The sequence below is a fragment of the Mesocricetus auratus genome, unplaced genomic scaffold, assembly GCF_017639785.1.
Source record: "Mesocricetus auratus isolate SY011 unplaced genomic scaffold, BCM_Maur_2.0 Super-Scaffold_100172, whole genome shotgun sequence".
Lineage (NCBI taxonomy): Eukaryota > Metazoa > Chordata > Mammalia > Rodentia > Cricetidae > Mesocricetus > Mesocricetus auratus.
Window position 1 is genome coordinate 463,097 of NW_024429253.1, and position 27,578 is coordinate 490,674.

The 27,578-nt window shown below is 53.1% G+C and overlaps 2 protein-coding genes across 4 annotated transcripts; one reads left to right on the forward strand and one right to left on the reverse strand.

Annotated features, from left to right (window-relative positions):
- Positions 1-465: 465 nt before the first annotated feature.
- Lcn2 (lipocalin 2) lies at positions 466-12,287 on the reverse strand. 2 transcript variants are annotated; one of them, XM_040736892.1, is made up of 7 exons: positions 12,149-12,287; positions 4,128-4,264; positions 2,132-2,211; positions 1,876-1,995; positions 1,412-1,513; positions 753-779; positions 466-626 (listed from the first exon to the last, which is right to left on the reverse strand). In XM_040736892.1, exons 1-6 carry the CDS (start codon positions 12,173-12,175, stop codon positions 760-762), a joined length of 486 nt encoding a protein of 161 aa, XP_040592826.1. In that variant the 5' UTR covers positions 12,176-12,287; the 3' UTR covers positions 466-626; positions 753-759. The 2 variants fall into 2 exon arrangements, with proteins under 2 accessions (XP_040592826.1, XP_005087734.1); XM_005087677.4 differs by lacking the exon at positions 12,149-12,287 and adding an exon at positions 4,743-4,965.
- Ptges2 (prostaglandin E synthase 2) lies at positions 12,171-19,320 on the forward strand. Of its 2 annotated transcripts, none has more exons than XM_021223872.2 (7): positions 12,171-12,341; positions 13,947-14,144; positions 16,827-16,885; positions 17,150-17,299; positions 17,645-17,845; positions 18,234-18,351; positions 18,770-19,320. In XM_021223872.2, exons 1-7 carry the CDS (start codon positions 12,174-12,176, stop codon positions 18,914-18,916), a joined length of 1,041 nt encoding a protein of 346 aa, XP_021079531.2. In that variant the 5' UTR covers positions 12,171-12,173; the 3' UTR covers positions 18,917-19,320. The 2 variants fall into 2 exon arrangements, with proteins under 2 accessions (XP_021079531.2, XP_005087735.2); XM_005087678.4 differs by lacking the exon at positions 12,171-12,341 and adding an exon at positions 12,583-13,017.
- Positions 19,321-27,578: the final 8,258 nt, after the last annotated feature.

Consider the following 27,578-nt stretch of genomic DNA (forward strand, 5'->3'; position numbering starts at 1 on the left):
GGGAAGGGGGAAGAACATATGTGTGGTGGGGAGTTCATTTGGAACCTCATGCATTCTGGCTGCACACTCTTGGCAATCACAAGGTCCAGATGAGAGTGTGACGACTGTGCCTCACAACCTCTCCGGACCCTTCCGACTTCCCAGTTCCAGAGGGACTGCCCCTTTGGGACCTGTGCCAAGTGACCAAGTACAAAATATCCCTAGGAGGTGAGGTGTGAGAAGCTCACACTGCCCCCAAGGTGAGGCCTGGGCTTGACTAGGGGTACCGACCGAAACAGCAGTGAACGCAGTATTGTTCTGTATAGGAGGGACGTGGGGCAGTTAGTGGCCATAATTCTGGAGCCTTCTTTTCCCTGAGCCTTCCTTCTGCAGCTCTAGCACCATGCTGGAATAATACTGGTGTGAGCCCCCCCACCTTGCCCTTCCCCTCATTATATGGGGTTAAGCAGCACAGACTCAGAGAACTGGGGACATGCATTTATTCAGGGGTGTCATTGGGATGGGTGGCCGGGTAGTGCAGCCCAGATAATGAGTCATCTGGTGCTCATTGGTATCGTGGCTTGGTGGGGTAACCATTCGGCGCTCTGGCAACAGGAAAGATGGGCTTGTGGGCAGACCGGAGGCACCTGAGAGACGGCAGCAGAATCATGACACCACAGTTCAGAGGAGGAACAAAGACAAGCTGCAGACCCCAATCCACTGTGCCCTGGCCTCCCACCGGGCCCCTGCCCGTCCCAGTCAGCCACACTCACCGCCTGTTCAGTTGTCAATGCATTGGTCTGTAGGTGAGAAAAGTTCATCAGGACAGAGCGCAGGATGTCTGGCCACTAGGAGTCTGTGCTTCGCCAGCTCCGGACTAGCCTGACTACAAAAGATCTGGAGCTTCTTCCAGGATTGGGGCAGTAAAGGGACCCATGTGGAACAGAATGTGTGAGGGAAAAGCCCACAGGGCTGCTGTAGGGCAGGGGTGGAGGGACACAGTGGCTCATGTACCCAGGCTTTCCGCCTGTTTACCCGCTGGGCCTTGATAGCCTCTCATCGGGTGGCCTGGCTGGAGCCTCCTGTCCTAGCTACTTGAAAACAAAATGTCTCCCAGGTCATGGGATGCAGAGAGGTCCCTGACAGCAAGGTTCAGGGTTTGGAGAGGAAATAGCTTTCAGCTGTAGGCAGAAGTAGCTTGGGGAAGCAAGACTAAGGATGTTTGGACCTGAAACTCTCATCTTGGCATGCCCTGGGTCAATGGCCAGAAAGAAAACTTGGGGCTGGGATCCCTGAGGGCCCCATAGACCCCAGGGTGTCACAGGGTCTTCCAGACCTCAGAGTGGGTCCCTTTCTTTGGTGGGGTAGGTATCATCCTGGACAGTCCCCCACACCCCCACAGCCTTTTCCCCTCTCCCCAACTGGCCATTACCGGTGGGGACAGGGAAGATGATGTGGTCATCTGTAAGGCCCAGAATCTTGGCAAAGCGGACAAAATGCTGCTTTTGTTCAGTGGGCAATTCCTTAGTTCTTCCTGCAACCAAGATTGGCAGTGAGTGTCACTGAACTAGCAAATGAGGTTCACATTTTTTTCCCTGGAGGTCTGCAGAAAGACCACTCCCTGGGCTGAGGCTGTGGGATCCCAACTTTGAATGTAAGCAGAAGTTGAGTACCGCCGGGCGTTGGTGGCGCATGCCTTTAATCCCAGCACTCGGGAGGCAGAGGCAGGCGGATCTCTGTGAGTTCGAGACCAGCCTGGTCTACAAGAGTTAGTTCCAGGACAGCCTCCAAAACCACAGAGAAACCCTGTCTCAAGACAAAAAAAAACAAAAACAAAAAAACAGACAAAAAAAAAAAAAAAGAAGTTGAGTCCCTAAGAGTTAGTCAAGAACTCACCATACAGGATAATTTTGAAGTATTGCTTGTTTCCAGAAGTCTTCTTGAAAAATACCATGGCAAACTTGTCATAGTCGGTAGAGGCCACTTGTATTAAATAGTTCTGTATGTTAGAATAATCTGCGGATGTGAAAGATGGGTTCTGTCCTTGTGCAGGAAAGGGGGTGCTGTGCACTTCCCCTCAACTTTCAGAATGGTTCTCCCCATAATAAAGTCTGGGTAGAAGGACAAGGGTCCCACTCCACTCAGAACTCACTTTGAATGTTTCCCAGGGAGAATCGGCCAGCTGTGAGGTGTTGAACAAAAGTCCTGATCCAGTAGTCACAACGTTGGTCCCTGTGGGAGAGATAGGCGTGGGAAGGCATGTGACACAGGCTGGACTGCCCCTTGGATTGGAGCAGTTGGGGCTAGAATTCTGGTGTCCCCACCCCTGTCCAATCATCTGATAACAGCCAGCTCCCAAACCTGGCATGAGAGGCCCCACCCACCCACTTAGATGCATGTGGGCCATCCCCCACCAGTCTGCCCTGTCTGACCCTGATGAGCCCCTTCCTCCAGCACCCATAGTCCCTCCTCCCGGTACCTTTCCTGGGTGGCCTCCCCCTCACACACAATCCAGGCCCCATGCAAAAATCCCTACTCTGTCTCCCTGTTCACTCTCTGCCACCCACCCCCCTTGGCAGCTGAGGCAGCTCTTTCCGAGCTAAGCCCTACACTCCTAGCCCTTAGGCCAAATATGACTTTTCCTCCAGTCCCACTGTGCTCCATAGCTGAGCTCACCAAACCTGCCTTTTGTCTACCCTTTGCCCCAGCTCCAGCCTATCTGGTTGGCAGAGTCAGAATCGCCCCACAGATGGTGAGCCCAGCTGCCCCCTCCAGGCACTGGTCTCACTCACCAACGTCACCTCCCCAACTGACTGCCAGGCTTCACCGCCCTGTTCTCCCCACTCTGCTGACGCCCTCCCCCACGCTCCCTTGCTCCAGCTGAGCTGAGGTCGTCCCTGCAGGAGCCCCAGACCAAGCCCTGGCATAGGGTGGGTGCCCCAGAGACTTCTAGTTGCCCGTCAGCCCTTGCTCGGGTGGCCAACGATTCACACAATCTTCTTGGTTTTTTTTTTTTTTTGTTTGTTTGTTTTTTGTTTTTAGATAGGGTTTCTCTGTGTAGCCCTGACAGTTCTGGAACTCACTCTGTATACCAGGCTGGCCTTGAACTTACAAAGTTCCACCTGCCTCTGCCTCCCGAGTGCTGGGATTAAAGGCGTGCGCCACCAATGCCCGGCTGATTCACCCATCTTGAAGGCACAGCATCTGACACACAGTGCCCACCAGCTCCTGCTGGGCACACTTCGGCCTCCTTTTGAGGCATCGTGGTTCCTCTAAGGTCACTTCCCGGGAGGCCTTGTGTGAGTGTGTGCGCACGTGCCTGCGCGCGCCCTCGCACGTACACACACATGCACGCTTGCCTAAGAACAAGATCTGGTGTCTTCCTCCATCACTCTCCACCTCACTTTTTTAAATTAAAATTGTAGATTTGTGACAATGGACTTAGCTCAGTGGTAGGTGCTCGCCTTCAAGTGCAAAGCCCTGGTTTGGTCCTGTTATGTGTATGTATGGTTGCACATGTCTCTGCAATGTTCATATGCAGGTGACTGAGGAGGTCAGAAGAGGATGTCGGGCTGAGCAGTGCTGGTGCACACCTTTAATCCCAGCACCCAGGAGGCAGAGGCAGGCGGGTGTAAATGAGTTCAAGCCAGCTGGCCTATAGAGTGAGTTTCAGGAAGGATAGACAGGACTACAAAGAGAAGCCCTGCCCTGAAAAAAAAAAACAAAAAGAGATCGACAGAGAGAGGATGTTGGACCCCTTAGAACTAGAATCGCAGATAGTTATAAGCTACCATGTGGACGCTGGGAATCAAACCCAGGTTCTCTGGAAGAACAGCCAGTGCTCATAACCGCTGAGCTGTCTCCCTAGCCCCCTCACCTTATTTTTGAGACAAGGTCTCTCACGGAGCCCAGTAAGTCCTAGGGATCCTGGTCCCAGACACCCCCCCCCCAGGCTTTATGCTTTATGCTGGTTCGGGCGACTGAACTCAGAATCTCATGCTTACACGCTGCGGACTGAGCCGTTTTCCCAGCCTTCTCCGTCCTGCTATCTATAGATTGCGTGTCCATCCCCATTTGATAGGAGGGGAGGAAAGAGCAAGAAATGGACCAAGTCCTTGGCTGTGGCGCGTGGGGCCACAGGGCTTTACCTGAGCAGGATGGAGGTGACATTGTAGTTGGTGTCGTTTTGCAGCTGGTAGATGGTGCTGTACATCATAAAACGGCCTTGTTCTTCTTTCTGGACTGTGTTGCCTGCCAGGCCCACCACGTACCACCTCCCCTGAAACTGCAAGGGGCTAATGACAGGTGGAGCCAGGGGTGGCCCCGCTGGCTGCCTGTCCCACGCTGGCCCTTCTGGTACCTCCAGGCCCTGCAACTGGAGGGCAGAAGGGCCTCAGCCTCCGTCTGTCTGCAGGTACTGGAAAGAGTTGGGCTCCTTCAAGGCTGGACAAGGCCCTAGGTGGAGTTAGCCCTGAGTTGGCAGGATGGTCCTCAATGCAGAGTGACAGAAGGGATTCCTACCTTACATGGACAATGGAGATCGCAGGAGAGGCAGTACAGTTCTGTGAAGCTCTGTCAGAGTGACTGTCAGAGCAGAATGAGGTGTGGCTTCCTTTGGGACTCGGGGTGGGCAAAGCCCGAACCCTGGACTCCCGGAATTCCATCCACCCTACCCAAAGCTGCCTGTGAAGCCTTTAGCTTCTCCTCCCATCTGCTCCCCATTTTCCCTACACCCTCCTGCAGCTGCCCTTCCAAGTCCCTACCTGATCCTTCTTGAAGCCTGGCTGCAGGGGGATCTTAAACACAAGTGGGGCAGGGATCAATGGCTGGTTGGAGTTCTGGGCCTGACTCTGCAGGACCCCGAGCAGGGTGAGACCCAGACACAGGACACCCAGAGCCATGGTTTCAGCGGTGACTGGACTGGGTCCAGTGGGTAAGAGGGGGAGGAAGACAGTGAGAAGGACTCCCCAGGGAGTCTCTTTATGAGCAGCCACCTGGCTGCCAGCCCCAGTGTTGGGGGGGCCGGGGGAGGTCCATCCTTTACCAAGTCCAGGAAGCATGAAGTAATTACCAGCATGTCCTGTTGAAATTCTTGGCAAGTTTTCTGTCCCTTCTCTCCCAGGTCAGGATTGTGCAAGGCTGAGTGACAGGAAGGGTTTCAGGAGAGGGGGGCAGGAGGGACATTGGCCGAGTTCTGGAGTCTGGCAGGCAAGAGGGCACTGTGTGTACCCTCTTTGTCTAGTTGGCCCTGACTGGGTCAGCAGCTCAGATCTGGACAGTTTCCCGACCCCTATGACCCACCAGGAACCCTGGCTCATCAGAAACTCAAGATGTTGTGTGTGGCAAAGGCCTCTCCCTGGGCCCACACCTGCTGACAACCAGAAACGTCCTACCTACCAGACCCTGTGCAGTGTCCTTGTTTGGAGAAGGGTGGGACAGCCGACGGTGAACATTCTGGACAAGGAAGAATGGGACACCCTGTTCTGATCCTGTCAAGCTCAGACTTGGTCTTGGCACAGGGTGCGAGATGTCCACCAGACTGGCCTGGGGGTGTCCATGCCCTGAACCCTTCCCTTTCCCATGATCTCACTGTCATTTATAGGAGCTGATAGGATGGCAGGTGAACTCTCAGGGGGACGTCCCTCTCCTGTGTCGCTGCGTTCAAAGCCAAAGGCTGCCACTGCAGTGCCAGCTTACCTCAGAGGACAGGGGGGTCACTTGGGGGGACCCTGGGAAAAGGATGGCCCACACTGCCCTAAGGACTCCAGTTACTTTGGATAAGAAGGCAAGATTGCCTTCTAGTAGTCCCTGAGAAGCTCTCTCTGATTAGGGGAACCAGGCGGCCCAGCAACAGGGGTCTCAGTCTCTCCCAAGCTGATTCGAGCCTACTCCTGAGGGAAGACGTTTCCTCACTGACCCCCTGTGAGGATCTCGGGGCTCTACTGTGTCCCCGCTGAGGTGGCTCACTTAAGAGCTGCACCCAAACATCTGACCTGAGGCTGCAGTCCCCTGGCCCTGCTCAGGACTGAAAGGACCCATTTGCTGCTCCTGGCCTCCCACCCTACCCCTGAGCTCTGGGGTGGTTAGCCCTGAGGGAAGGATGACCTAGGAGGACAGGATCCTAAGCACATAAGTAGGATGCAGCCTCACCCCTGACCCCATTCAAGGAAAACGACACCACTAGAATCTGTCCCCTCCGGTCCCCGGATGATGAAAGAGCCAGAAGTGAAGGGACCATGTGGCCACCAGATCCTGTTGCTTTTGAGGTGCCAATGGCCTCTCAGCCCCTTCAATCTCAGCCCTAGGGAATCCACCCTTTCTACCTTCTGTGATCTGAAAAGGGTATCCACGAAATGGGGGTGTAGCTCAGTGGGGAAGGGTTTACCTAATACGTGGGAGGCCCCAGGTTCTAGCTCCAACAGCACAAAACAGACTTTGCAATTTAATATACATTTTAGTTTAAAAGGTACCCTGGAAAACCAGGTGTGATGGCTCACCCCTTTAAGCCCAACACTTGGGGGCAGAGGTAGGGGGATCTCTGGGCCAGCCTGATCTTCAAGGGAGTTTGAGGCAAGCCAAGGCTACTTTTCAAGATCTTTGTCTTAAAAAAACAAACCAATATATAAATAAAAGGCACTCTTGAGTCTTTGGTGACAAATGAGGATCAGGAAGACTGGTGTGAACAGAGGAGCCCTCAGAGTTTTCAGTCAGGAAAGACAGACCCCAGAATCTCAAAGGAGCTAGGCAGGTAGAATATTCTAGACTCTGAAAAATCAGGGACTAAGCAACCAGTGGAACTCTATAGAGTGTGAACTGGGGCAGAGTTCTGGGTCTACAAAACAAAAAGGTCAAAATTAAGAGTAGGAGGGGAGCTGGCCTAGCGTAGGACCCTGGGCCAGTTCTGACGGCTGACTCTTCCAGGCGCACGACACACAACCCCTCCTGCCTATCCGTTGATTCCTGGTGTGTGTGCTCTTCCCCAAGGACTCTACTAGGTCTCCACAACCCCTTTTCTCTGGAGCAGGATTCCACATAGCCCAGGCTGGACTCAGATTCCCCGTAGCCAAAGGTGACTTTGATCCTCCCGTCTCCATCTCCTTCTTCCCCCACCCTACCCCTGGAATATGGGCATGCTCACCAACCACACCAGCTATTCTTTAGTTAGTTTGACACCAAGTCTCAATGTGTAATTCCAGCTGACACTAAACTTAGTAAGTAGCCCAGACCACCTTCAAACTTGTGACCATCCCCCTGCCTCAGTTCACCAAGTGCACTGCCATGTGTAGTTCACACTTGGGCTTTTTGTGGTCATAAACCCGGAGAACCCTAGCTGCTCTGAAACCCCACCTGGGTCTAATCTGCTTAAGATGTTCCTAGATTAGTGTATCTCAGGAATCCTAGATGTCGCTAGGAACAGAGGAGAGCCATGCTGACCTCGGCCACTGAGATCTTGGCCTTGGCCCAGCTGCTGTGCTTCTTTGAGTTCTTCTCAGGAAGTCATATCAGGGAGTGAGTTCCTGGGGACAGGGATGAGGTCAGAGTGACTACTATCCCCCATGGTTCACAGGGTATAACTTTTTATTTTTTTCAGGACAGGGTTTCCCAGTAGCTATGGAGCCAATTCTGGAACTTGCTCTGTAGACCAGGGTGTAACTTTCTGTATTGGTTTGTTAGACAGGCAGAGGACACAGGACCCAGAGGTTCCTCAGGACAGGGAGTGGGACCTACAGCCCCAGGTGCCCTTGATGCTCGGCCTTAGTCAGCCTGAGACAGCCCACGGGTCCCCCTCCAGACACCATGCTGGCTCCCCTGTACTGTGGGTTCTGAGGATTGAGTCTACTCCCTCCCCACTTCTTGTGGCCTCCCACGTCGGCCCATCTCTTCCCCCATCCACGGGTCTGTTGCTAGCCACACCCAGCCTTCTCTCAAGAGCAAACTTTTCTAACAGTGTATTTCCTGCCAATGGCTTCTAAGATTGGCAAAGCCTGAGAGCTTCCCAAATAATCAAATTACAACAGACTACTGAGTCTGTTGTCTTAGAATCACATCTTCCCAAATCAGAAAAGTGTTGTGCATAGAGGCTAGTGAGATGACTCAGGGAGTAAAGCCCTGGCTGTGTAATTATGAAGATCCAAGTCTGAATCCCTAGAAGCCACAGAAAAGACAGATGCGGTATCATGGGCCTGCAGTACCAGCGTTCCTGTGGTGAGATAGGAGTCAGAGAAGGGATAAACCTCAGATGCTCATGGGTGGGCTAGCCTGGCATACATGACTTCTCAAACAAGGTGGTAGGTAAAGACTGACCCGGTTGTCCCCCGTGTCCACAAGTGTGCACATGCTGACATTTCACACACATTGTCCCCCGTGTCCACAAGTGTGCACATGCTGACATTTCACACACATTGTCCCCCGTGTCCCCAAGTGTGCACATGCTGACATTTCACACACATTGTCCCCCGTGTCCACAAGTATGCACATGCTGACATTTCACACACACAACTCTCTCTCAAGCACACACACACATTCATATACAAATAAAAAGTAGCAGTCCACACAGTATCCAAGTGTTAGTGGTTCACACTAATAATCTCAGCATTTGATAGGCTGAGGCAAGAACTGGAGGTCAGCCTGGACTACACAGAAAATTCCAACACAGTGTGGATTATAGTATGAGGCCCTGCTTTTAAAGAAAGAAAGAGAAGGCTGGCAAGGTGGGTCCCTGCTTGCCACCAAGCCTGATACCCCGAGTTACCTTCATGGCAGAGAGAACTCCCCAAGGTTACACACACAGAAACTAATTAGTTTAAAAGTTTTAAGACTTATTTACTTGCTGGATGTTGGTGGCGTACGCCTTTAATCCCAGTACTGGGGAGGCAGAGGCAGGAGCATCTCTGTGAGTTCGAGGCCAGCCTGGTCTACAGAGCGAGTTCCAGGACAGCCTCCAAAACGATACAGAGAAACCCTGTCTCAAAAAAACAAAAAAAGGTTTATTTACTTATTTATTATGTTATGTATACAGTATTCTGTCTGCATGTGTGCCTGAAGGTCATAAGAGGGCACCAGATCCTATTATAGATGGTTGTGAGCCACCATAAAGTTGCTGGGAATTGAACTCAGGACCTCTAGGAAGAGTTGCCAGTGCTCTTAACCTTGGAGCCGTCTCTCCAGCTCCATAAATAAAAAGTTTTAAAAAGATTACATTTACTCTGTGTGGACTCAAGGTGTTTCTCCTTCCATGGTTCCAAGGATCTAGCATCTTCTAACTTCACCTGCCTGGGCCCCCATCATTATCTTCTCGAGGTGTAGCCTTTTCTAATCTCCCTGGATCAGTTACATTCATTTCTATTACCAAAATACCTGACAGCTTAAGGAAGGGAAGGCTCATTGTGTCCATCACAGCAGGGAAGGTGTGATTGCAGAGCTCTGAACAGCCTGAATGAGGGCTGGAGGCCCTTCACAGAGGTCCAAGGTAGAGAGCATAGTGGGAGCCAGGGGCTAGGTGCAAATGCCCAAGAGCTGCCTTAGACTTTTCTGAGCAGCTGTCTGCCTCTCTCAAAGTTAAAGGTCACAGGTCAGTCTCCTCTCAGTGCACATCCTGTCCCACCCTATACAGAGTGCGCTGAGCACACTGGTCACCCACAGGGCTTTGCCTGCTATTTGGGGCTCTGAGGGTCCTTCCTTCCTCATTTGAGTTGCTGTCCCTCCCAGGAGCTAGGGCAGGTCTGGAGGAAATCCTTCCCCGCCCATCTCTGAACTCCTCTTGTGCGTTAGAGCTGCAGGCCAGAGTCAGACAGTGGCCTCTGGTTAGCTTGGAGTGTCCGCCTCCTGGGGCCAGTGCACCTTGAGGAGCACCCATTTGTAAAGCAGTCCGTGCTGAACCTTGAGGGGCCCTTCCTCCCCTGGGCACAACAACCCGGGGAGCAACAGATTCCCAAGGACCTGTGGGACTCACAATCCACAGGGACATTTTTGGATATATATTACACACATTTATACACACACACACACACACACACACACACACACACACACACACACACACACACATATATATATATATATATCTTCAGAGAAGCTGAAAGTCCTTAGGAGGCTGAACCAGGTAGACAGCTCCAGGCCAGCTGGGCTACAAAGTAAGATCCTGTCCAAAAGCAAAATAAAATAAAGGCTGGAGAGAGGGCTTAGTGGTGAAGAGCACTGCTGCACTTGCAAAGGACTGGGCTTGGCTCCCAGCGCTCACATGGCAGGTGGCAACTGTCTGTATGCTAGTTCCAAGAGAGCTGATGGGCTCTTCTGGCCTCCTCAGGCACCTGCAGGCATGCAGTACATATAAACACACTCAGGCACACACATACACATGATGAAAAATGAAAACAAGGACTGGAGAGGTGGCTCTGCAGGTAAGGACACTCACTACTCTTGCAGAGGGCCCGGATTGATTCATAGCACCAGCATGGTGGCTAACAGCTGTTGGTAACCCAGTATTACGGAATCAGAGTCCCTCTTCTGGCCTCTGCCGGTACTGCATGTACATGGTACACAGACTTAAATGCCCACAAAACTACCCATATACATAAAATAAAAATATACAGTTTTTTAACCAAATGGGAACATGAAGTGTCTCTATAGCCTGGATTCTTTCTTTTATTTGTGTTTGTATTTTTTTTGAGCCTTGGCTGCCCTGGAACTCACTATATAGACCAGCTAAACCCAAATTTACAGATCTATTTGTCTCAGCCTCCTGAGTGATGAGATAGCATGGCTTCTTGCAGTCAGCCTAATTCTTTTGCAAACCAGCTATTGAGTAAGTTCTGTGTGGGAGGAAGTCAGTTAGGCCCTAGGGAGTCTTAGGGTGGCAGGCTCAGGAGGTACACTGAGTCGGGCATGAGTGACAGGACTTGTGGGCTCCTGCTTGGCCACCGTGGCAGAAGCAGAAGCTGGGACCACGGCCAGGAGGAAGGGGTGTCTGTGTGGATGACGGGCTCTGGGCCATGTTACAGTAATGGGAAAGGCAGATGCAAGCCCAGGCTTGGAGTCAGGATGGGGCTGACCTGAAGCCACAGCTTCATCCATTCCGGTGGGAAAGTTCAAGGTTTGGTGTCTGTCCAGTCCCTTACAGTTGGCAGCCTCCCGGCGTCCTTGCGTCTGGGAAGTCAGAGGAGGGCATAACAGTCTAGCTTGTTTCCTGGAGCCCTTTGGGAAAAGCCCAAACCTACTTCTGAAAGCTGATTGATCACCCCCTAACCGGCCTCGTGCTCATAAACTTTGGAGCAGTACAAACATCCAAACCACACCTCGGACGGGTTTCACATGGCCATGCGGGAAGAGGCCGTGCTTATTTTCTGAGTCCTGGGATGAGGCACTCTAGGGCCAGAGAGAGAAGGGGGAGGAGAGGGGAGGGCCAGGCTCTTATCAGAGATCATTTAGGGCCTAGGATCTAGACTGATCCCCCCTTTCCATATTATACTCTGAAATTTCATCAGTTTGGGGCTTCTAAGGCTCCATTTGGTTGAATGAGTGAGGCCACAGCTGGTTCTTCAGCCTAAGGTACCCTGGGCATGGAGCAGGGCTGTCCCTGGTGCTGGCTACAGCAAAGGTCTGTAGCAGGAATGAGAGACAGCGACGAGGTACCAAGGGTAGTACCTAGATGAGACCTGGGCAACACGCCACGAGCAGAAAATAACTCTACTAAGTGTCAACACAGAGAGTGCAGCCCCTGTATGGGTTTCCTAGGCAAAGGCTGGCTCATGTCATGCTAAGATGGTACAGTTAGGAGCCTCTATTTGTTTATGTATTTGCTTGTTTGTTTGTGAAGAGGAGACTGGTAAACACAGTTATCTAGTGCAGTTTCCAGGGATTTGTTTCGGGATGCTCTCCCGTCTGGTCCCCAGACTGCTCCGGGACAACTCCTGCTCCAGTCAGAGGCGGGGTCCGCTGCCTTTTAAGTCCATTATTCTCTTCCCAGCTAGGTGTTCAAAGAAGAGCGAAGCACGTTGGGGCCACTGGACCTTTTTGGCTGGATAGTGTGGGCTCCGGCGCTCCCAGGTCCAAGAAAAGGAGGAGGAAGAAGATGGAACTCAGGTGGGGACGCCCACCCCACGCCATCTCCATTACCCCGCCCACCCACGAGCCCCGCCTCCGGATAACGCACCCACTGGTAGAGCCCCACCTTCTTTGGGCCTCGGGGCGGGGCCATGCCGGGGCTGCCCGCGGAGAAACCCAGGCGGTGGAGATCGGGCGCTCGATTAGAACCGGCGGGCTCTGCAAAGGCCTGCGGCGTCCTGGGACCTTCACTCCGTCAATTCAGGCCTTGGAGGTCTTCAGGTTGGCGAGCCTGCCCCTCAGCGTGGGCCATTTCCGAGGCACGTGACTTCCAAGGCCCCCGCCGGGTTTGAGAAAAGTTTATGGTTTGGATATTTAACAGAAGGGCATAGCGTTGCGGGAGGGCAGAAAGAATCCGAGACACTGCGGCCTCCGGAGCGAGCATGGGTCGGAAGCCCGGCGTTTCCACTGAGATTCCTTCGATGTGGAAACAACCGACCGCAAATCACAGGTCACCGCTGCACTCCCAAAAGACCGAGATGTCAAGTCACTTCTAAAGCCCCTGGGGTGCGCTCCCAGGTCTCGCACAACCTCTAGTCCCTGCTTGGCGTCACCGTCACCTCGGCAACAGTCCTGGCGGGAGTCCTGTCTCTTTAAGGCACCCTAGCGACTTGGTCGTTTTGGTTTCGCGCGCCCGCCCGCAGCGCCGGCAGAGCAAACATGGCCCGGGCGGCGCGCGTTGCGTGGGTTCTTGGCTTGAGCCGCTGCGCCCTTGCGGAGGGGTCGCGCACACGACCCTGGCCGCCAGTCTCGGCGCAGACCTGGGCCGGCTTCACCAGGGCGGCGGCAGGAAGCCCCGGCCCCGCGGTCCGCAAGGGGAGCCCGCGGTTGCTGGGGGCGGCGGCGCTGGCCCTGGGCGGCGCGCTGGGGCTGTACCACGCCGTGCGGTGGCACCTGCGCGCCCAGGACGTCCGCGCCGAGCGCTCGGCCGCGCAGGTAAGGCTGGGCTGGCACGGGCTGCGGATGTGGAGCTCGGGGCTCTCGAGAAGCTGCGGGGCCTGGAGCGGTCTCTTTCGCCGGCTCGTGACCTTGGGCGAGTGTCTTGGCCTCTTGGCAGTAGGAGTCCGAGGAGGTTGGTACTGGTACCCATGACCCAGAGCTGTGTGCGTCTCATGCCGTGGTCTCTGCTGTGTTTTAGGGGCGTGCGCGGCCCGCGAGTAGTCTTTTTGGAATGAGTGAGCCTGACTCCAGACCCAGAACTGGAGGTGTGCCCCAGCCTGCGGTGGCTCGGCCACCCTGTGGTCGTTTCTTGAGTTGCCGAGTCTTCACTTTGCCTCCCTTGGCCTGGACGCAGGAACTGGAAAGGGAGCGGAGTCCCTGTGGCTCGCTGGTCTCTTCCCTGTCTATCCGATTACTATTTGAAAATTGAGGGGGTGCTATACTGCAGAGGAGCCACCTGCAACCTTCCTCCACTTGTGGACATCTGGGGTAGACCTCACTTCTGGCCGGAGCTACCTAGCTCCGCCCCTTGCTTAGGGAGGACCGGAGGGGACGGGGTGAATCTTAAGCATGAGTGCAGCTGAAGGGAGGACACAACCAGCGATTGTCTGCTGCCCCCTTTGGGGCAGGAGGGAGATGAACACACACACACACACACACAGACACAGACACAGACACACACACACACACACACACGATAGACACACGGGGGTGGGGGATCCTTCACAGATGGCTGGTCCTGGCTCTGTGGTATTCCAGCTAGGTAGTTGCAGCTGTGCTGCCTGTCACTCCTTGGGCACACTTGGGTTCTGTTCATTCTCTCTGCTTTAGAAGGTGACTCCGTGGAGAAAGGTTTGCTTGGGGCAGGGGGTGGCGCAGAGCTCTGGGACTGCAGGTGTTACCAGGCTTTTTTTTCTCTCCCCTAGCTGTCCCTATCCAGCCACCTGCAGCTGACCCTGTACCAGTACAAGACATGTCCCTTCTGCAGCAAAGTCCGTGCCTTCCTCGACTTCCACTCCCTGCCGTATCAGGTAGTGGAGGTGAACCCTGTCCGAAGGGCTGAGATCAAATTCTCCTCCTACAGGAAGGTGCCCATCCTGGTGGCCCAGGAAGGAGACAGCTTGGTGAGCCTTGGGGATCCTGTGCCTCTTTTCTGTCCCAGGCTGTCTAGGAGTTTCCCTAAATCTAAAAGAACTTGTGACTGACTCCCTGGTCTCCGCTGAGAATAGGGAGAAGAGCTAGGGTAGAGAGATGGCCTCTAAGTGTGGGCTGGGTGGTGGGAGCCTGTAGTCACGGCTGCTCCGGTGGTTCCCTGAGCCCTTGATGCCTCTTGGGCAACATAGCAGGATGCAGTAAATGCCCTTTCTTTCCCTGTTAGTCAAGTCTTGGGGGTCAGGGTGGAGATGCACTTACAGATGAACAAACTGGGCTTGCAGCTGGGGTGATCTGGGTCTGAGGTGTGGCTCTCCCACTCTCCGGCTGTCTTAGGGGTCTGTTGCTTCGATGAGATACCATGAGCAAAAAGCAAGCTGGGGAGGAAGGGTTTATTTCACTCGCCGCATCAGCAAAAGCAGTGAGGGCAGGGACTCACACAGGGCAGGAACCTTGGAGGCAGGAGCTGATGCAGAGGCCGTGGAGGGTGCTGCTCACTAGCTTGCTCCTCATGGCTTGTTCAGCCTGCTTCAGTCCAGGGATGGCCACCCACAATGGGCCACGCCTCCTCTATCAGTCACTAATTAAGAAAATGCCTTACCGCTGGGTCTTATGGAGGCTTTCTCTCCCTCCATTCAGCTAACTCCAGTCTGTGTCAGGTTGGCATAAGACTGGCCAGGACACCTGCCTGTGACCTCATGACTTTGACTTCCATGCGCTGGCCTTTGTTTTGTTTTGGATATAATCTTGTTATGTTGCCTGAGTTGGCCCAGAACTCAGTACCCTTCTGTCTTTTGAGTGCTAGGATTGTAGACATGTGCCACCATGCCCAAATGTGGGGTCTGTTTATTTGTACATTTGTTTTGATTTTGGGGGCCAGGATCTCACTGTCCTGGAGCTAGCTCTGTAGGTCAGAGTGGTCTTGAACTCACAGAGCTCTGCCTGCCACTGCCTCCCGAGTCCTGGATCAAAAGTGTGTGTCACTGTGCCCAGCTTGTTTGTTAAAATTTTTGTTTGTTTTTGTTGTTTTGAGACAGGGTTTCTCTGTATTGCTTTGGAGGCTGTTCTGGAACTTGCTCTGTAGACCAGGCTGGCTTCAAACTCACAGAGGTCTGCCTGCCTCTGCCTCCCGAGTGCTGGGATTAAAGGTGTGCGCCACCAATACCCTCCTTGTTTGTTAAAATTTTTACTTAAGGGCTGAGGAGATGGCTTTGGGTAAAGGTGCTCACTGCCAAACCTTACAACCCCAAGTTCAGTCCCTGGATTCACATGATAGAGAAAACAATTCCTGCAAGCAGTGTCACTCACAGACACAATAAAATGTAATCTGAAAAACAAAATAGGCAGTTGGGCATGGTTGCACAGCCTTTAAACACCCCTACCCCTGCACTGGGGAAGCAGAGGCTGGAGGGTCTCTGTGAGCTCAAGGCCAGCCTGGTCTACTGAGTGAGTTCTAGGGCAGCCACAACCAGGGCTGCTATACAAAGAAACCGTGTCTCACCACCACCCCTAAAAAGGGAAAGAAAGAAAAACAACAACAACAAAACCCGCCAGGTGGTATGTACCCTTACTCTCCGCATCGTGGGGGGCAGAGGTAGGCAGATCTCTGTGCATTCAGGCCAGCCAGGACTACATAATGAGACCTATCTCCCCATTTTTTTTCTTTTTTTCTTTTTTTTGGTTTTTCGAGACAGGGTTTCTCTGTATTGCTTTGGAGGCTGTCCTGGACCTCGCTCTGTATACCAGGCTGGCCTCGAACTCACAGAGATCCACCTGCCTCTGCCTCCCAAGTGCTGGGATTAAAGGCGTGCGCCACCACTGCCCAGCTCCCATTTTTTTCTTTAAATTGCATTTTAAAAATTTATTTGATGTGTGTGTGCAGGTGTCCATGCACACCATAGTTCGAGAGGGTTTTTGTTTGTTTTCGAGAGGGTTTTTGTTTGTTTGATTGTTTGGTTTTTTGTTTGTTTTTTTGAGACAAGGTCTTATTCTGGACCCCTGGCTGGCCTAGAGGTTACAGATGTGAACTACCGCGTGAGGCTTTGGGCTGGCTTCTTCTTAGTCCACAGGAGCCCAGACACTGGGCTGTGGGGACAGTAAGCATAAAATCCTGGCACTGGGCTTTACTCTGTATGTTGCCTCTGGGTCCTGCCCTGCCCTTGGTGCCAAGAGGCCAAGGCTCTCCCAGTCATATGTCCCCAGTAGCCATACTTGGTCACTCTTACTCAGAAAGAGGACCCAAGGGAGGGGAGCAGTGAGCTCGGGGCGTTGGTTTTGGGGGAGTTGTGGTGGATCAGAAGAGCCCAGCTTCGAGGACTGATCGATACCTTGGGTGCTGATGTTTTGTTGTTTGTTTGGTTTTTTTTTTTTTTTTAAAGATTTATTTATTTATCACATATACAATGTTCTGCCTACATGCCAGAAGAGGGCACCAGATTGAATTGTAGATGGTTGTGAGCCACCATATGGTTGCTGGGAATTGAACTCAGGACCCCTGGAAGAGCAGTCAGTGCTCTTAACCTCTGAGCCATCTCTCCAGCCCCTTGTTGTTTGTTTTTGACACTGTTGTTGTTTAAGGAGCCTGATCCTTGTAGCTGCCCCAGGCCCTGTGTTCCATCCCCAGCAACACAAGACAGTTGTTTCTTCTCTTCCAGCAACAGCTGAATGACTCCTCGGTCATCATCAGCGCCCTCAAGACCTACCTGGTTTCAGGGTAAGCTGCTCCTGGGAGGCAGACCACGGCCTCATCTAAGAGTGGGGCTGCTTAGCTATTTCTAGAATAGACCAAGGGTGTCCTACTCCAAGGCCCGCCTTCCTCGTCCTGTCAGGAATGTGTTCCTCCTGTCTAACCTAGTCCCTTTTGCTGCAAGTGAGTGACCCTTCACAGGCTGCGTCACTGGGTGCTGAGTCAGGCTGGGTTGGTGGGCCAGGGGGCAGGAGGTTGGAGTCAGGCTGAAGCTCGAGCCTTCCCCTGAAGGCAGCCCCTGGAAGAGGTCATCACCTATTACCCACCCATGAAGGCCATGAATGACCAGGGCAAGGAGGTGACCGAGTTCTGCAACAAGTACTGGCTCATGCTGGATGAGAAGGAGGCCCAGCGGATGTATGGCGGCAAGGAAGCCAGGACGTGAGTGGAGCTGTGGCCGCGGGGTTTGGGGTGATAATGAGGACCAAGTAAGCTGGATGCTCTGGGGCAGTGGCTCTCAACCTGTGGGCCGCGACGCTTTGGGGAGTCGGACGTCCTGCATGCCAGATATTTACATTATGATTCATAACAGGAGCAAAACTACAGATATGAAGTAGCAATGAAATAATCACTGCTGGGGTCACCACAACGTGAGGACTGTATTAAAGGGTCACAGCAGTAGGGAGTGCTGGGAACCAGTGCTCTGGGGGTCTTGGGGGAGACTGGGTGCTGGGGCAGAGCCTGGGCCAGGGGCAGCGGGACGCCCTCCGTGTCCTGTCTCTGCAGGGAAGAGATGAAATGGCGGCAGTGGGCGGATGACTGGCTGGTGCACCTCATCTCCCCCAATGTGTACCGAACGCCTGCTGAGGCCCTGGCTTCCTTCGACTACATCGTCCGGGAGGGAAAGTTCGGGGCTGTAGAGGCCACCATGGCCAAGTACGTGGGTGCAGCTGCCATGTACCTCATCAGCAAGCGCCTCAAAAGCAGGTAACTGCTCACACATGTGGGAACAGGGGCTGCTGTCCTCCAGTCCTGGCACGGAGGTCTGTGTAGCCTCCTTCAAACCCCTCAGGAGGGAAGAGAGGAACCGAGGCCTAGAGAAGACAAGCCGGGCCTGGGACCCAGCATTTCTCAGGCTTTGGGGTCAAAAGTCACGCCCCTCCCTGTGCCCTCTACTTCTGCCTCCTGGTCAGGGTCCCTTCCTCATCTCCAGCCATACCCCATCACTCTCTGGAGGCAGGTGTTCAGCGATGTGGGGGCCATGCCCTCATCAAGGGCCACGCAGTCCCGCAGCCTTTCTGCTTTATGCAAAGGGAGCTGTGTTCACGTGGGCTGGCGCAGGAGTTCCCTGACCAACCTTCCTGTCTCTCCCCAGGCACCGCCTGCAGGATGATGTTCGTGCAGACCTCTACGAGGCAGCCAACAAGTGGGTGACAGCTGTGGGCAAGGACCGGCCGTTCATGGGGGGCCAGAAGCCTAACCTTGCTGACCTGGTGGGTATGATGCTGGCAGATAGAGCGGTCCGCTCCCCGGGGAACTGTCTGGTTCCCCTGTGTGTGTTGTTGGGGAAAACAACTTTCGTGGTTCTTGTACCTGTGAGGCTCGGGAAGGGGCTTGTTTCAGGCTGGGCAGACTCCAGGAGCCTGAGTGACCGTGACAGGGTCTCGGCTCCCCCTCTAACTTCCTGGCTCGGTTGTGGCATGCGTGGGCTCCAGGCTCCTATGTGGCAGTCTCACTGCCCTGGCTTTCAGCCCTGGCCTTGAGCAGTCCTGTAACCAGACAGCCTGGGTCTGACCAGGCGCTGAGATATCTCCTCAAATCTTACCCAGCACACAGGCAGTTTGGGTGCAGCATCTGAAGCCTTGGTGTCCTGTGGGCCCAGTGCAGTGACTGTCCTTGATCCTACCTTAGGCAGTATATGGTGTGCTGAGAGTGATGGAGGGCCTGGAGGCCTTCGACGACCTGATGCGACACTCACGAATCCAACCTTGGTACCTTCGGATGGAGCGGGCCATCGAGGAAGCCCCCTCAGTGCGCTTTGTGCCTCCTAGCTGCTGAGGGCCAAGACTTCCTGGCCATGCTGGTAGGAGGCAGAGTCATTTTCTCTGTGGTCCACCCAGCCCCTCCTGGCCCTCTATTGGACATTTCTAGGGATGTTGACGCTGGAGCCAAGACCCGGGCTCATAGCTGTCTGAGGGCAAAGAGTCAGGGGTTCACAGAGGACTATCCTCCAACCCCAGTTTCAGGGCCCTGCTCTCCCAACAGGAATTCTTTTCAACTCTCCCAGGGCTCCGTGACTCCTTGTTGGCAAGGATCAGACCGGGCTCCCACCCTGGACAAGGGGAGGGCAGTCTGCAGTGGGGAAAGCCCTGTCCTTATGTCTCCTGGTTCCAGCTCTTCCCGGGTACCCCCGGGACTGCTGTGTTCGCAATAAAGGAGAGGTCTGCTGCTCCCCTCTGGCAGCCACTGTTGTGACGTCTGGTCTGTGTGGGAGGGGCTGCAGGGACTGTCAGTCAAGGAAAACCAGGGCAGGTTGCATTAACCCGGTGCCTCTGCTGTACAACTGGTACCCATGAATGTCACCAGAATCTTGGACATGGGGATTAGTGTGGTTTTACTGACCATAGAGCTTAGGGCAGTGACATTCCTTTTCAAGCCTCCATCTGTCAGACTGGTAGTCCTACTTCTGGGAAAGTCGTGGGGAAATGGGGTATAGTAGACACACCTGTAATCCCAGCAAAGCCAAGGCTGAGGAAGGAGTCCCGAGAGTTCACCCGGGCGGCATGGTGAGACCCTGTCTCCCAGGAAAGAAAGAATGGGTGTGGAGAGGTCACGCAGAAGGGCGTGGCAGTGTACACTAGTAATCCCAGCAGGGACAGGAGGATCAGAGTCACCTTCAACACGGTGAGTCTGAGGCCAGCCTGGACTATGAGATAGCCTCAGGACAAACCCAAAAGCCAACAACGTTGCCATGGGATTAGGAGGCAGGGGAATTGGTTTGGTGTAGGTCAAGGGTGTACAAGGACACTGAGCTCAGCAAGGCTGAGTGAGGCTGGGACAGAGTCTGTAACTGCACTCAGGGCTTGCACTTGCCGGCAAACACTCTGCCACCGAGGGAAATCCCCAGCCCCTTTAGTGTGTTTTAGACTGTATGAGTGTTTGCTTGCATGCCTGTCTGTGCACCATGTGCGTGCCTGGTTCCTGCAGAGGCCACAAGAGGGCGCTGCATCCCCTGGAACTGAAGCTGTGGATGGCTGTGAGCCACCCAGCATGGGTGCTGGGAACCTGGGTCCTCTGAAAGGCATCTGTAGCCCCCTCCAGTACATGCTCCTAATAGCACCATGTAAGTACAGGAGGCGTGAGGCCCTGGCCCACACAGCTGTCAAGAGCTTCACCCCAGCCAGGCCATTCTGCCTCTGCCTCCAACCCTGGAGCTCCGCCCTTGTTAGTATGTGCCGCACCGGTTCCTCTATGCAGGGCGTCTGTTCACATGCGCCATGGCCCACTTACTAGCGCTTGCCATTTGGGGTATCAGATGTCAGCGTCAGGGGCTGTGGGAGGGAGTGAAGACTTGGGCTTGAGGCAGTGAGTGTGCCTGGCAGAAGACGACATGAAGGTCATCTCCAAGTGTGGTGGAGGTCTCAGAGCCACAGCTGTTTCCAGTTTCTGGTCACACCTGAAGTCCGAGGGACCCTGAGCACCCACAGCTAACAGGAACTTAGCCACTCTTGCTATGGGTGGCAGGAAAGTGAGGGTCCTTCATCCCTCCATCCCTGCAGCTGTTCCTCTGTGCCTTCGTCTCTCCATCCCTGCTTCTAACCTCCCGTCCCTTCTCAAGACTCTGCCCAGTGTTGTTCCTTAGTCCCTGCCGAGGAGGCCGACTCACTTCTCTTAGTCCTGTTCCCCCAGATACACACACACACACCTGTATTGCGGTGAGATGTCTGCCTTCTCACCAGGACACCGTAACCTGGAGATTCAGTCCCACTGCCTGTAGCCTGCGCTCTGGCTAGTCTTGCACTGCCCGTCAGTTGGGTCCAGCCCCCATGAGGTCATCTGACTTAGGAGGTGGGACAGGCAGGTTGTGTCTCAGCTGTCAGACGTACCCTCATTCCCCTTCACAGAGGTGGTGTTCATATTTTCTTCCGTCTCTGCATTCCACAGAAAGCAGTACGGCTGGCAGAGGCATGGGGAACTCCAGAGTGAACCTGAGGGTCTTTTCCCAGTGGCTACTGTAGGTAGGGAGAAGCCTGCACTGGCTGGGCAGGTGATGGGAACTCCAAGGACTGTGCTAGCCAGAATGGCTTCCTGCGGCTGTCCTGGAGAATGACTGAAGCTGCCACAAACCACCTAGGCCCAGCTTCTTCCTAGAGTACGTCTTTCAGTGTGCTTCCACAGCCACCAGGAGGCGCTAGAGAGTAAACAGAGCCTACAACAATGCTTCCCAATGCCACCAAGAGGCACTACAGAGCCTTCAAAGCCTGCAGGAGGTGGAAATAGCCTGGGACTGCCACATTGCAGCCAATTGCGGGCTTAGGTGGCCTTCATTGTCCAAACAGCCCATCTAAGGTTTAGCATTTAAGTCTGGAGTTGAGTGAGTAGGAAAAATCACATTTCATGGGGGCTCAGAGCTAACCCTGAACTACTGCCTGATCTTTGTCAGCTCAGGTCAAACTAAATCTCCTGTGGTCTGATTTTGAGATGGGTCTCTGTAGCACAGGCTGGACTGGAACCTGACTTCAAGCCTCCTACAGCCTCCTAAGTGTTGGGATTACAGATGTGCAACATGTTGCCCAGCTTCACCTATGGTCTTAGCAGAGGCAGAGGCTGGAGTTTGGGCCCCTTGTCCACTCTTGGCTGTGACCTTGGGCAAGCCTCATCCCACTGATGAACTGGCATCAGTGACCAAGTGTGGGGTTGGTGAGGTTGGGGTCCAGAGGTGTCTGGAAGATGGTACAGGCTTGGTATTCAAGGGCTGAAGTGTGTAATCCATCAGCTGTGTATCTCAAAGCGACATCCCCGTGGCTACACTAGGAAGTAGGACTGGAGAACCGGAGACCAAGATGTCTTGTCCATGGTAGACAGGGAGGGAGCCCACAGGGAGGATTCTGGTTTTCTTGCTTTTGTTTGTTAAATTTTCATTTAAAATATCCTAGAAATTATTTTAAAGTATTGCGCGCGTGTGCAAGTGCATGGTGTGTGTGAGCACAAGAGGGGGCAAGAAGCGTCCGTTGCCCCTGGAGCTGGAGCTGGAGGCCTCTGTGAGCTGCCTGACATGGGCGCTGAATCTGGGTCCTCTGCAGGAGCAGTTCTGTGTTCTTAACTACTGAGCCATCTCCCCCACCCCTTACATTTTCTTTGGGATTATGTGAACAATGAACGCTTATTCTCCATAGAAACCATCCTAGGTTAAAGCTCTTTGTTCTTACCAGTTCCAAACATTGCCTGGTTTTCCAGTGAGCCGCATTCCTTGGGCATCACTTCTGCTGTATTTAACTGATAGGAAGGAGTTTTGATCGGTACGGGAGTTTGATCGGAGAATGAGCACCTTTGTGCTTTTTGAGACAGGGTCTATCTGTATTCCAGGCAACTCTAGAGCTCAATGTGTAGTTCCAGCTCGCCTCGGACCCATGTTAACCCTGCTGTTATGGCCTCCTGAATGCTGGGGCTATTGATGTACCGTCACATCCAGCAGGGAGCTGTGTGTAGGGCAGGGAGTGGGGTGACCAGCTGACTCGAAGCCCTCTATCCCCAGAACCTGCTGCGCTTGATGTGGTAAAAGGAATTTATAGGTGTGATCAAACTGCTGAATCTGAGATGGGGAGATTGTTCAGGCAGACACTGAAGGCAATCAAGAGAGGCAAGTAGCCAGGTGGGTGTCACAAGCCTGTGATTCCACAACACCGGGAAAATCAGGGGTTCAAGGTCATCCTCTTCCTCTACAAGGTGAGTCTGAGGCCAGCCTGGACCACATTTAAAAAGCACAGCAAACAGAGGGAGATATGACCAGAGTTGGGATGTGCCTGTGTGTGGAGGAATCAGAAAGGGTCACAAGCCAAGGGCTGCAGAAGCCTCCAGAAGCTAGGAGTCTGTCCGGAAGCCTGCAGGAGGAGCCAGACCTGCTGACACCTGACGTCAGCAAAGCTGACTTTGGACTTCAGGTCTCCAGAAACTGGCATGTTCTGAGTCACTGACTGTGGTTGTTGGTAACAGCGGCCCTGGGATGCTAACACAGATGCATGTCACATGCTGAGGGAAGTCAGGAAAGAGAAATGAGTGAGGGACTTGGCAGGGAGCAAGCCCAATGTCTACTGTATCCTCATCTGTAAAGTTAGCGAAAGCCAGGCACCCGCTGTTGGCTAATGAGACCAGCTTCCTCTCCCATCAACCTCAGCAAGAGCTATTAGAAATAAAGACCCCTCCAGGACCATAGGGTGGGCTCACAGCGACAAAAAAGGACAAGAGTCATTCACTGTGCTGCTCTCCTCTCTGGCCCTGTGCTCAAGGACTCTCTGTCCAGCAGGCCCAGGTTGATGGCCCCTGCAGCAGTCACCGGCTGTCTCTGGCTTCAAGTTGACTTCTGCTCCACATACTGGAGTTCTTTTCATCCAGCCCAGACCAACGGTGGCCCACGACTGAGCTGGCTGGCCCTTCCATGCAAGGACCAAGGTCCACCTGGGCAGTTGGGCCAGCATAAGGCTCCGCCCTCCAACCTTTTCCCTACATTCCAATCCACTCAGGCCGGTGAGATGGGGATTGGGGACAGCAGAGCACAGGCCACTATGGTAGATAAGGCCACTTTCCCCTTTGTATGAACTGGGACATGTCTCTTCAGGGCTGTGAGAAAGCCCCCATGCAAACCTTGCTCAAGACCATTCCACAGTGCCCTAATTTACCTTGTAAGCTAATTCACAGGCTACGGCAGGGACAACATAATCCAAACCACATGTGAGTGTTTGTAGTTCTGGGCTCCAGGTGTGCACACTGGCAGGAACAAAGCCCCCAGCATGGAGTGGGCGGTTGAGAGCCTCAGGAGTGAAATAGTGCCGGGCACAGGGCAGGAAGGAGAGGCCAGCTTAGGCAGGGAACAGTCTTCTAACCGAGGCAGGCAGTGGAGGTCTCACGAAGATCAAACCCAGATACACAGGACAGGCAGAGAACCATGTCGTCCCTAGGGAGGCTGGCCTGGTGAGCACTGCACTATGCCCACCTCACGGCCTGAAAGCTGGTTCAACTGCAGGTAAGGCTTCTCCTTTCAGCTGGCTTGGAGGACAAGACTTGAACGGGTGGGAGAACAGGCTGGGGGGGGAGGCTGCGCTAGCCAATCAGCCAAGACCTGTTACCCTGGTAACAAATTCCTGAAATAAGTGGTGTACTGGTGTCCTAGCCAATTCCTAGAACCTTAGACGGCAAAACGCAGAGACATTACATCTCCCACAGATGTAGGTGTGGGTGGGGCCAGCTCCCAGTCTCCAATGGTGGCTGCCAGCAGGATCCCTGGTGTTTCTTAGCTTGCAGACATAGTCCCCTAACCTCTGCCTCTTCATGTAGACTCTTCCCTCTTTGTAGAGTATCAAGACCAACGAGATGGCTTAGCAGGTAAAGGTGTTTGCCACTAATCCTGAGGACCTGAGTTTAATCCCCAGGACCCTCAAGACAAAAGAACAGAACGGAACAGAACTTATGGTTCCCTCTGACCTCCCACCAGCACCTAAATACACACACACACACACACACACACACACTGTGATGAAATTTAAATCAGGGTACCACATGTATCCTGGTTTACCTTGAACTTGGCCTCTCAAATGCTGAGATTACATCATGCCACTTAATTTATTTATTTTATTTTTATTTTTATTTTTTTTTGGTTTTTACCAGACTGGATTTCTCTGTATTGTTTTGGAGGCTGTCGGTCCAGCCCGGCCTCGAACTCAGAGCGATCCCCCTGCCTCCCGAGTGCTGGGATTAAAGGCGTGCGCCACCACCGCCTGGCTCATGCCATTTAATTCTTGCAAGGATAATCACTAAACACTGGATTTTGGGGCCCCCTCCTGATCTAGGATAGGATTGACACACTGGGAACAGCAGGACAAAAGGCAAGCAAGCCCTTGGCAGCTTGAGCAGCTGAAGTCCCTCTGACAAGCTGAGGAGCTAGAGACAGGTTAACCCGCCTACAACAAGCCATTATGTCTGCTCCTCCCTTCCCTGCAAGCAGCCAGTCTGTGGTCAGGCAATGCCTCTCCCTTCTCAGGAACCCAAGTCCCATAAACTCTTGCCGAGACTCACCCACACACTTGACCGATTCGTTTCTATAGTTTCCGGGAGAAAGGTATCCAAATTGCAGTGATGTCATCCTATCTGATTCCACGAAGATCCTATTCCTAAATAAGGTGACACTCTGAGGTTCTGGGTGGACCCAAAGTTAAAGGATGCTAACATACAGGTGGTACATCCCAGTTCCACACCTGGCAATACCCCACAGCGTGTGCCAGAGCCTGCGAGCTGCTTCCTGCCATCACCACAGCAGCCCGGCCTGGCACTGGCTGCCCAGGACCATCAAGGACATTGGAGGGAGATTCAGTACTAGAGAGACAACTGCAAAGGCTTTCCCTGCCACGAGGCTGAAGCTCTCCTAGGGACAGAATGTAAACCACACCTGTTAGGGGAGGCTTAGGTGCTGGAGGCTGAGCAGAGCTACAGGCGGGCGTGCTGAAGCCCTGTACAGCCAGTGGGGCTGCAGGGGAACCAGGAAGGGGCCCAGTTAGGTTTTATGGGAGCAGATAGAGTATTTCAGAGGCTTTTGCTAAGAAGGAAAAAGAATCAGGAGGCAGAGGCAGGTGGATCTCTGTGAGTTCAAGACTAGCCTGGTCTACAAAGCTAGTTCCAGGACAGGCTCCAAACTACACAGAGAACCCTGTCTGGAAAAACCAAACCAAGAAAAAAAAGAAAAAGAAAGCCGAGGTATAAGCCTACAATTCCAGCAGTTGGAGGTGGTGGGAGGATGGATTGAACTCAAGGCCAGCTCCGTGTTATATAGCAAAACTGTCTCAAACAAAAACACAAAACACACAAACAAACCAAAAACTGGGTACTACTCCAACACACGGGAGCCTTGAAGTGAGGACACTTTGTGTCTCATCCCTAGCACAGAGGCCCAGCACTGGCTGAGCAAGGGGACACTTAAGACAAGCTTCATGGCTTCTTGGTAGCCTGCTTGTGGGGCCAGCGCTCTTAACCAGAGCCACTCTTGAGTTCCTTGTAGTTTTTTTTTTTCCTGACGTAAGGTTTCTCTGTGCAGCTCTTGCTGTCCTGGAACTCGCTTTGTAGACCAGGTTGGCCTCAAACTCACAGAGATCCACCTGCCTCTGCCTTCCCAGTATGCCACTATGCCCACCCCCAATTTTCTAACTTTTTTTTTTTTTTTTGGTTTTTCGAGGCAGGGTTTCTCTGTATTAACTATTTTTTTTTAATTCTATTTTATGTGTGTGTGTGTTGCCTGCCTGTATATCTTGCATGTCTGGTACCTGTGGAGGACAGAACAGGATGATGGATGCCTGAATCCACATGATTGTGAGCTGCCATGAGGGTCTGTGGAAGGATACTGAGTGTTGTAACCAATGGACCATCTCTCCGGTTCTCTAGTTCTGAATTTTGATAGTCTTGCTAGAGACTGGCCTTCAACTCACGCCCCCTTCAGTCCCTCCCCGGTGCTGGGATCACAGGACTAAACCACCACACCCAGCGTAAACTACTTACTTGTTTTTGAGACAAAGTCTCACTATACAGTCCTGGCTGGCAGGAAACTCAACTCTAGACCAGGCTGGTCTTAAACTCAGATGCCCCTGCCTCTGCCTCCTGAATGCTGTGACTAAAGGCATATGCCACCATGCCCAACTTTTTCTTTTAGTTAAAAAATCTATTTATGTAGCGTGTGTTGTGGGTATATGCCACATGTATGCAGGGCCCACAGAGGGAGTCTGACCCTCTTAGTCCCCGGGCCATCTCAATAGGCGATGATCACATTTATTATTTTTGGGGTTTATGTGTATGGGTGCAGAGGACAACTTGTGGGAGTCAGTTCCCTCCACCATGTGGGTGATAGGGATAAAAATCTGGTCATCAGGCTTGACAGCTGGCAAGCCTGCCTGCTGAACCTACTGTCTGAGCCATTTCTCCAGTACCTAAGTGTCATTTTTAAATGAATCCTCATCTTTAGTTACAGGATTTAACCCACTGGTTCCCCCCAGCTTGTGGCTTATTGCCTTCAAGGAAGGTTTTGGGGGACAGGAACCAAAGTTTAAGGGTTTAGGTCTGTAAGTCACTCAGGACGAAAAGGGAGGGAAGCAGTGGAGCTGTCGTGAGCAGTGGGGTCCCAGATGTACCTGGAGGTGATGGGATGGATTCTCTGATGGACTAGACTAGAATGAGAGGATAGGAAGTCGGGTGCTGTTGACAACCACAGGTTTTTACTTAAGCCATTAGAAGAATGGAGCCTTTGCTGGGGAAACGGAGGCAGAGATGCAGATCTGGGAGGAAAGCCAGCACCTGGCCTTTGACGTGTGACACTTCATGCCCGTCAGCTGTCCAGTGTAAAGGGTGAGCTTGTGGTTGTTTGCAGAGGCTCATCTGCTCAAGCACTAAGTGAGAGCTCTCTAACAAAGCTCTGACGAGACAGGCTGAACAGGTGTGACAGAGAGAGAAACGTCTGAGCTGACCG

Excerpts from the sequence above, each read along its gene's own strand:
- Lcn2 (XM_005087677.4), bottom strand. The coding sequence starts at position 4,880 with ATGGCTCTGGGTGTCCTGTGTCTGGGTCTCACCCTGCTCGGGGTCCTG. Across the intron at positions 4,265-4,742 it reads CAGGCTTCAAGAAGGATCAG|TTTCAGGGGAGGTGGTACGT; the intron begins GTAGGGACTTGG and ends AGCCCCTTGCAG. Across the intron at positions 780-1,411 it reads CATCTTCCCTGTCCCCACCG|ACCAATGCATTGACAACTGA; the intron begins GTAATGGCCAGT and ends TCTCACCTACAG.
- Ptges2 (XM_005087678.4), top strand. The coding sequence starts at position 12,742 with ATGGCCCGGGCGGCGCGCGTTGCGTGGGTTCTTGGCTTGAGCCGCTGC. Across the intron at positions 17,300-17,644 it reads GGCGGCAAGGAAGCCAGGAC|GGAAGAGATGAAATGGCGGC; the intron begins GTGAGTGGAGCT and ends CTGTCTCTGCAG. Across the intron at positions 18,352-18,769 it reads AGCCTAACCTTGCTGACCTG|GCAGTATATGGTGTGCTGAG; the intron begins GTGGGTATGATG and ends ATCCTACCTTAG.